Source organism: Thunnus thynnus, chromosome 4, assembly GCF_963924715.1.
Source record: "Thunnus thynnus chromosome 4, fThuThy2.1, whole genome shotgun sequence".
Taxonomy (NCBI): Eukaryota; Metazoa; Chordata; class Actinopteri; order Scombriformes; family Scombridae; genus Thunnus; species Thunnus thynnus.
In genome coordinates, this window is record NC_089520.1 from 26476581 (window position 1) to 26485886 (window position 9306).

General features: G+C 40.6%; 1 protein-coding gene across 2 annotated transcripts; it reads right to left on the reverse strand.

Annotated features, from left to right (window-relative positions):
- Positions 1-150: 150 nt before the first annotated feature.
- Positions 151-9212, reverse strand: ubap1 (ubiquitin associated protein 1). Of its 2 annotated transcripts, XM_067587959.1 has the most exons (8): positions 9037-9212; positions 6298-6323; positions 5465-5513; positions 5199-5323; positions 4245-5060; positions 3948-4106; positions 3304-3405; positions 151-3097 (listed from the first exon to the last, which is right to left on the reverse strand). In XM_067587959.1, the coding sequence occupies exons 3-8, from the start codon at positions 5502-5504 to the stop codon at positions 2957-2959; spliced, it is 1383 nt and encodes a 460-aa protein (XP_067444060.1). In that variant the 5' UTR covers positions 5505-5513; positions 6298-6323; positions 9037-9212; the 3' UTR covers positions 151-2956. The 2 variants fall into 2 exon arrangements, with proteins under 2 accessions (XP_067444060.1, XP_067444058.1); XM_067587957.1 differs by lacking the exon at positions 6298-6323.
- Positions 9213-9306: the final 94 nt, after the last annotated feature.

The window sequence follows — 9306 nt, forward strand, 5'->3', positions numbered from 1 at the left end:
TATTTGCTGTGGAAGACAGAAAAGGAGGAGCAGGAGAGTTGAGCTTCCTCACCAGCTTTATGTCAACACATTTAATCTGTTGTGATCATACTTGAGAAAATGACCATTATAAAATTAAGCTCAAAAAGCAACAATCAACAGTCTCACCACTGAAAAGATGTAGACATTTAATCATGTGGAACTTCCAAATCATTCAAGGGGAAATTGGACATTTTGCAAATCACATTTCAAGAGCCTGGGAAAGAACACTCAGCTCACCCACCGTTTAATATACTATTAAGATTAGATTCATTAGAGCCCTGTGTTCCATTATGTGATGACTTAGAAGAGGCTCTGATGTACAAACCCTTAAACTTGATCCCCCAAATAAGCTAGTTGCATTTAATCCCCACACAACTAGATCATCACAGAAATGGGAGGAGGAATTGATGGAGAAGGTCCAGAACCACCTATACTGCATTCATGCCAATTTGTGTGGCTGTTGGAGGAGCGGTAAGTGGACATCAGCTTGCTTTATGCATGATAAAGGAACCCATGCACAAGTTATGTATGGAGACAATAATACCACTTATGTGTCTGTAAGGTAAGAGTACTTTTTACCTCTTTTTATCACAGTAAATCAAGAAGAAAGGCAATTAAAAAACAGAACTAGAGCAAAACACATTTGTCTATCATAATGTGAACCACATATCAGACTTAAAATATTGGCTGAAGTGTGGATACTAGGTCAAACATCTCACCTTGCTCATATTTTAAATGCCTACAGCGAATGTGCAAGCAAACTGTACTAATAGCACAACAGAACTGCTAAAATTGGACTGAAGGACAGATTTATAATGTGTGTCACTTGAGGAAACACTAGGATGTGTATTGGGGATGCTCTCTAACCACAAAGAAAAGGAGAAAGCCACCAATTTGAACTGTCCAGTTGATACTGTATATTCTGCAGATTTAATATTCTGCAGACTAATATTTTCTATCAAACAAGTAAAATATGATCTGCTTTGGCAACAAAATGCACTATGAAAACATTTGTCAAACTAAAATAGACTGGTGATTAGAAATGTTCTCTTTGTATTTGTGGAACAGTGGATTAAGTATTAGATCTGCACAAGGAAAGTAACAAGTTCTCAAATTTCGCTAACTTTAAGCCCTTTATCTGTTACCATGCATCTTACGATCCCCATCAATTCTACAGAGGTCAAGATTATGGAAGTTTCTGCCATATTTGCCCTTTGGTGCAACTGAGCAGACATGCTTCGTAAACATACATAGCATTTAACTCAAGAGACCCAGCAACACATACTATAAAAATAAAAGGATCTTGGTCATCTTTTAAACAAATAGCAAATCACCCAACTGGAAAATGCTTTTAACATGTGGAGACTAAACCTTTTTTTTTTTTACTTTTCATTTAAGACAGCAGAGATGCCAACAAACCTCAAAATAAAGATGAACACTCACTTCTTATTCCATGTGAGAGAAAAAAAATACATACAGACAAGTCAACAACCTAAAGTCATGTTTGATTAGATTTTGTGGCATGAAGTCCAATGACAGAACGAATGATAGAAATCACTGAAATCAAACCTTTCCATCCAAATTTCCAGCAAGGCTTGAGGACCATTCCTTATCTCCCAACAATTACTGTGGCTCAAAGTGCCAGTCAACAGTCACACAATATGAAATGTCTCTATTGCACTGTGATGTGGCTGAAAAAGACAACCATACACTTACTTTTTTTTTTTTTAACCACTCACCCTTTTCCAGTCTGCAAACAGAAGTCCATGACAGTTAAAAGTGTCACTTTTGTAAGTTAACATATCTTACATTATCATATCAAACTCTACATTTTTTAAATGAAAGTGTCAGTGTACTATTTTAAATAAGTTGATAATTAAGAAACGTGTGTGTGCACGCCTGTGCAGTATGTGACACGTCTGTGTCAGCGGGGTATAGGATATTTCTTATATATTTCCTACAGGGGGACTTCCCCCATCTCTCCCCCCTTCTTTAGCAGGTGATTCCAGTGCAGGTTGAAGAGCGTACTGGGGCAGTAGTATCTCTTATGTTCTGAGTTATAATGACAAAGGAGCTATTATGCAATTTCTAAAACAGAAAGCAAAGAGATGGAAATCTTTACACTGACATGAAAAAGTGCCCAAATGAACAGAAAAAGACATGAATGAATGAATGAATGAATGAATGAATGAATGAATGACTGAATGAATGAATGAATGAATGAATGAATGAAAGCATTAAACAGCACAGAACCAGGTGCAGGGCACCAGCACAAAGAGGGCACTTCTTGAGGGTCAGTTCTCTGTCTGGTGACAGTGCCTTTGTTTGTTTTTTCCTCTCTTTTTATACTTCTGATGTTTGCTGATGTTTCAAGGCCCCTGTCCCCTCCACCATGTACTAGGTCTGCATTGAGCAGTGGAAGATGGCAGCTTAGTTGTTAAGGAGTTTCAGGAGTTCAAACTTGTTTTTCTGTGATGCACACACACATCACCAGCTCCTCTCCATTCGGTCCTGCAGCTTGGCCCGCAGTGAGATAAGCACTTCCAAGTGGAAGCAAATCAAAATGGTATCAAAAGCGCCGCTGCCCAATTCTTCCAGCTCTTCTTTCCCAGCTCAGTCATTCCTCACATTTTTGAATACCCCAGCAGAACCAAATCCTGGAATCTAACCCCAGGATTTATTAGGGAAAAAAAACACCACCATGAAGTATTGTTACACTTTGACCCCTCCACTCTAGGCACATAGTCTTTAAGAAGTGCTGAGACACAATACGTTTTAGCACAGAGAGAAATATAAGTGTCTCCCAGCTGTCCCTTCCACAGCCGAGGCAAGGGCAGGGCATGGTGTGATAGGGTAGGCAGAAGGAAAGGGGCTGTGTTGGGTGGTAGCGGGAGGCAAGCCCTTGGCTGGGCTTTGGTTGACTGGTTAGCTTGGCTCAGCTTGCTGCAGCACGAGCCATCAGGTCCTCCAGAGCCTTGTCCTGGTCATTGTTGTGGACCAGCAACACCTCTTTGATAGCATCCCGCTCAAATCCCATCTCGCCAAATCTCGACATTAGCTGAAGGAACTGCAAGGCCTGGTGAGGACGAGAAAAATGTTAATATGTAATATTACATAACCTATACATTCTGGCTCAGTTACTGAAAGAACAGGTGGTCTTTCTTATTTCAAAGAAAATGTTCTCTAGCTTTCCAGTGATTCGACATATTAACTTAAAAACACAATGTGTAAACTTTTGTTTTTCTTGAGATGTTCTGTTACCTACTGGCCAAAAGTACAAACCTTTTCCTCTGAGCATTGGTACATCTCTAAACATTCCTCCACTGCACTTGCATCAAAGCCCCGCTCACACAGACGTCCATGGACAAACAGATAATCCAGTACCTTAGACAAACAATAAGCATGTTTATTATGTCTCTGCTTTGATCACATTGTTACTGAAGCTTAAATTACATTCAGTTACACAAATGACAAATAAAAGGCCAATGGGATGTGGCTAGTTTTATTTTGAGAAAATAAAGGAGGTTAGATTGTGGATAGGAATTACCTAATAACAATCTATAGGGTTCGTTTATTGCCCTCTTTCTGCTGTATGTGCCCGACATCTATAGAAGTTATATGCCCAATGCTAGTTCATCATTTAAAACCAGCAGCTACAAATGATATCTGGCATATATCTGAGTCCACATGACCCATTATGTTGTGTTGTTATTTTATCCCACACGACTTTCACGACAACAACAGACTGTACGATGTGAATGCAACACCTTTATTTTAAGTTAAGGCTATATTTACACATGTACCACATTGATGTTTCAATGAACACAATAACACAAGAACAAAAACACAATGAAAATGTTAACCAAGTCACAGAGAATATACTAGGAATCCAAATTTCTGCGCATTGGGGTGAGAGGGAGTCGCACCTGCTCCACGTTCTGCCCTTGTCTCTGCATGGCCCGTAGGACGCCCTCATAAGAATAACCCATGCCCACAAGGGTTTCCACACACTGCCGCTCACTAGGGGTCATGCTGAGCAGGGCACCGCCACACGGCAGACCAGCAGATCCTGTCCCCGGGTTGACCTAGTGTAGAAACATCAGTGAATGTCAATGAGGTTCAGAGATTCCTTATTTACATTCTCCAGTTTATCTGTATAACTATATCCTTCATAAACTATGCATTCTGTTAGTAGGGTATGCAAAATGTACTCTCATACTTACTGGTTTTGGTGCACTGCTCTTGGTGTTGCTGGGTGGCTTAGGAGCAACAATGACTTGCGTCTTGGGTACAGTTGGCGGACTTCCATTGGGTAGGTTCTGTCGTGCGGCAGGGATGGGTGCAGAGAGTGGTTTGTACCTCACTGGGTCAGAGTCAGAAAGCTTGGGAAAACTAAGAGAGCGGATGTTACAGGGTCGATCATCTGTGTCAAACCCTGCTCTCCCAGGATGCCCAACTCTGTCCATGTCCAGCAAGGAAACCAACCCGTTGGGTTTGTGGGTGAAGCCAGGTTTGGATGATAGGCTGGTGTTGGTGCTGGGAGGAGACGGGCTGTTTCCACGTGACGCTGACCCTGGCTGGGAGACCTCTGGTGGGGATACAGAAGGAGGAGGTTGGGGTTGGGGCTGGCTCTGGAGAATGTTCCTGAGCTCCTCCTTATCGTCCAAAGTTTTGAGCTCCAGCTTGTCAAAGGGGTCCTCCTCCCGCTCAAAGTCAGCTAGGTTGAGGCTGTGTGGCTGAGGAGTGCTAGGTTGGGTTTTCCTGGGGCCAAGGCTTGGTGCCGGCAGTGGAGTGAGGATAGCGTTATGTCTCAGTCCCGCCAGGACGGGGTTCAACGCCGGTGGTGGAGGGTCCTGGTCGTCTGCAGCAGACAGGGGTTTCTTCCCTCCACCACCATCAATGTCCTGAGCCTTAGCCAAACATTCCCTGTTCTCTGCTTCCTGCTTGGCTGCTGCCTCTTCTGCTCTGGCCTCTGCTGCTCTGGCCTCAGCCAGTTCAAACCCCCAGCGCACACTACGCTTCTCCAGAGAGAAGTCATACTGAAAGGAAGAATGGGGATGATGGGCAAAGTAAGGAAATAGAGTAAGAGAGAAAAAACAGAATTATGAATATAAGAGCCACATGATATTACAACTCCAGCTTAACACAACACAACTCTCTCTCTGTATGTCACTTACCTGTGTGTCCACCAACAAAGAGCCACAGTCTGGCAGACAGAAGCCAACAGGCAGTCCCACTTTGGCTGGGCAGCGGAACTTTTCATTGATCTTGAAGGGAACGTCATCAAGGTAGCTGATGGGTCCTGAATTAAAATAAAAAGTGAGCATATGCTAGTAGAGCAGACACTGGAACCACAGACACCAGCAGACCATGAACCTACTACTCACACCTCAGTATGGCCAAACAGTAAAACAGGAAAATAGTGTTAAAAATAGCCCCTCACCATTGTTGTATGTATCTGATCCAGACTTCCTCGCAGCCATTTAGAGACTCTGAAAAAAGACATTAGTACATCACTTAGTGAACAGCAGGAGTGCCATGTTTTTTTTAAAATGACGAAGAAAGTTGATGATTATAAGTCATATGTCAATGTGTAAAAACACACCATGATTAAACAGTATGAAAACAGCCAAAGGTAAATTTTTCCAGTCCTGCTTCTCAGTCCTGCGTGTTTGTCATGGTAGTTTCTAATATTTATAGTTTGTCTTTCACTGAGCCTAGAATTTGGTCCTACACAACAGTTTAAATCGAAGCATGAAAGCAAAGACACTTTCTCACATGGCAGCGCAAATAGTCCCTTCTATTCAAATTATAATTCTTCACTATTCCATTGGCTTTGCACATTCCGCTGCTTTGAATCTTAAGTCACATAATCCGTTATTTGGTCATGCCGTGCAACAATGCCTGACATTATCAACATAGAGAAGCCACTGTTCTCCCATCTGCTGAACACAGACCTTTGATCTGTGTGCTGGTGTAGACCAATGTTCAGCAGAAAAAGTGATAAATTTGATCCACTTATACAACTGAAAGGGGCTGATTTGTTAGAAAAAGTACTTAAATCAAATGGCTCATGATCAGGTTGCTAGTACTGACTACCCCACTGAAAATCAACACCCTACAATACAGCTCTCTCTCAGCATCAAAAATGAAAATGAATGACTGGGGAAGACATTTGAACATCTAGCAAGCCAAAGAAAGACAAAAACGTTTCTCATGAATTTGTGGGATCAAACTAGCACTAAAAAGGAAAGTGGATATTGGTCTTGGACTCACATGACTGCAGCTGGGTTGCTCTGTGTCTGTTGGACATGTAGGTGGTTAACAGGTTACTTACACAATAACCATAAACAGCTGATAATCCAATACTATAATGCTCAGTTTGAAGTGTTTATGTCCCCCAGCTGTCAAAAAATGCTTAATGCAGCTTTAATGCTGATATAATTGAGTGAAACATGACTATAGTCATAGATTCACTTACAGATTAACAGTTTAACCCTCATCATTGTATTAGGAAAGGTTTCACCAAAGAGAGATCAATACTGTGTGGCTAAAATATGGCTATGTGATTTATTATAGTCCACTTGAAGTTATTCTCTAGCACGAAAGGTTCTAAAAGCTTGGACATAAAAATAATGTTATCAGTCTATCCCTACTAGTAATATTGTTTCATTTAATGCCTTCTGTTGAGAATATAAAATGATTAGCAATAAACGAGTCAGTAATACATTGCAATCTGCTAAACATTTCCAGTACCGGTCATAAAAAGCCCCAGGCTCTCAAATACTCCCTTCAGACAGTGACTCCTGTGTGTGTCAGTCTGAACAGGGTAGAAATGACCAGCAGCACACATGAGGAAATCTACACTTTTAAACACATCTGTGTAAAAATGCAACCAAAATACTTCATAGGTCACAGCCTCCTCAGTTTCTCAACAACTAGCCCAAACATATCTCCCATGTGCAAAAAAATATAAGAAGGTGGTGGGGACTTATTTTCACTTAATATGGCAATTCCCTGTGATCGCACAGTTCTAGCTTTGCACAATCTTGCATATGGAAATTAAATTGACTTTGTTGGGATTCTCGGCAGAAGGTTTTGATCCCCTCACAGTATACTCTCGTAACCAAACTATTGTTGCTAGCAAGATGATGTGTTTTGTTCCAGTGGATTGAAGACAAGCCCCCAACAGTAACACAGTAGTACAGAGAATTACACAAGGTTTTACCTATGGAAAGCTTCTCTACTACTTTAAAAGGGGAATGACACATATCTGGCAACCAGTTTTAGTTCATTTAGCATATTAAATTTCAGACTTACTACAGAGAGGTGGATTAACCTTCAGAGTGAATCCCATCTCATGAAATTATAGTGAATTGACATTTTACAGATGTCTCTTCTTTCCTATCCTCTTTCTCTGAAAACTAGCGGCCTAATACTGGAATGCAGTAGATCTCTTTTTGTGTTACACAAGTCTTGTAATGTCTGTTGTTACATGGCTTTGATTCTTGATTTAGGTGTTGTCATGATTCTTTTTCGTTTTGTTTGGAGGTTTTGTTTTTCTTTCTTTGTTGGTGTAGGTTTTGTGTGTGTGTTTTGAAAATTATTAAATATATATTTAAAACATTTTTTAAAAATTGCAACCTACTGGCGTGCTACTTAAAATACACTCACATGAAAACTGGACACATCCATTGAAGATTAATCATCAGTCAGCTCTCTGGCTCATCATGTATGAACTGGGAGGCGGGGCAACACATGATCAGGAGCTATCTCATGACGATGTCTTTGACGCTTATTAAGCGTTAACTGATAGGAATTTGGTAGTTGACCTATAATTAGTAGCTTATTAGTAACGTTGTGTAACACCCATTCACCTTAAGTTGCCACTTGAAACTTTCAAACTTTACTCACACTTAGAGTACAGTTAAAATCAAGTTATCTTGTGTTAATATTAAATGTATCAGTGACAACAACACAGTAAGGCTTGTTAAGATAGTGAAAGTCCTCCTCCACTCAAAAAATGTGTTTATTTTCTTGTTCTTACAGTTGTTAAAGCTTCACTGTACAGAATGATGTATATGCAGAGTTTGACACTTAAAGGTTGTTTTCTGATTCATCTGCTGAAAGTGGAAAGTTTCTCTGTGTTCACTGAAAATCCAATTTTAAGTGGTGGGCCTACTAGCATGATTGGTGACATCAAACTAGTTTGGAGTCAGTCCTGGTCGAATATTCAACTTACACAAGTGTGATGTGTAAACTTGAAGCCTCCAGTGCACATACACTGAAAATTGACTTAACAGTGAAGTAGTAGACATCTTTCGTAAAGTAGTTACACATTTGAAATGAAATACATTTGCAGATTCACTGACTGGAATTTTTAATGAGGGAGAAGAAGTAGATGCCATTTTATGGATTTCAACATGGTAATTATACTTTTTTTTGTAGAAAAACGACATTAGACACACATTATTGTAAAGTAGAGTATTTCTGTATGTCTTAATAAATGTGTGGATGGGAATTTAAACTAAATGAGGAGTAGCTTCACGGAAGCTACATGGCTTCTAACTTAAAACGATAACGAAAGGAACTGAATTAACTGTACTTCGTCACATTTACAGACAAGTTAACTTTAAATAGCTAAGCCCCGACTGTCACGTATGACTCGTAATATCGCCAGCAAATGAACTGAAGCACGACATAATCATTAGCTGGAATCACTTAAGTTATTGATGGCGTTAATTAGCAACAAGCTAAGCTATTACTGTATTTCGTTACTCCTCGCTCACAGCGCTAACAGCCAACGCACAGTGACAGTTTAGATAAGGATTTGGTATTAGTGTGGTATTAAGGTCGAATAAACGGATTCATTAACAGTCACCATCATGTTTTTTAAGGGAGAAAGCTCCCGTACATGCTAACACACTTAGCTTCGGCCTGACTGTAACGTTATGTGTCTGCTGCCACCGCCCTGAAACTAACCTGCGCTAACACACAAACACAGACTCCTCTCACCTGTATCTGCTCCGTCTTCTTCTCTCAAAATCCAAAACGACGTCTCGTCGAGGTGACACTCCAATTTTAAACTAGCCTGCGAACGAGTTTTATTTATACTGAAGTCTCTTTCCTGCTTCAACGTGGGACGCCATCTTGATTTGTCAAGCCTCCTTCCCACTGGTTCCTGTCTGACGTCACTCACCTAGATGACGTCAGAACATCACAAAACTACCTCCAGCTGTGGGAATCAGCAACAAAACAAAAAAAAGAAGACACAAGTTACATCTA

What these genes read in the sequence shown, in the direction of transcription:
- ubap1 (XM_067587957.1), bottom strand. Translation starts at nt 5,504, where the DNA reads ATGGCTGCGAGGAAGTCTGGATCAGATACATACAACAATG. An exon ending in AAGGGCAGAACGTGGAGCAG is followed by an intron (nt 3,406 to 3,947) that starts GTGCGACTCCCT and finishes TGTTTGTCTAAG; the next exon opens with GTACTGGATTATCTGTTTGT. An exon ending in ACCAATGCTCAGAGGAAAAG is followed by an intron (nt 3,098 to 3,303) that starts GTTTGTACTTTT and finishes CGTCCTCACCAG; the next exon opens with GCCTTGCAGTTCCTTCAGCT.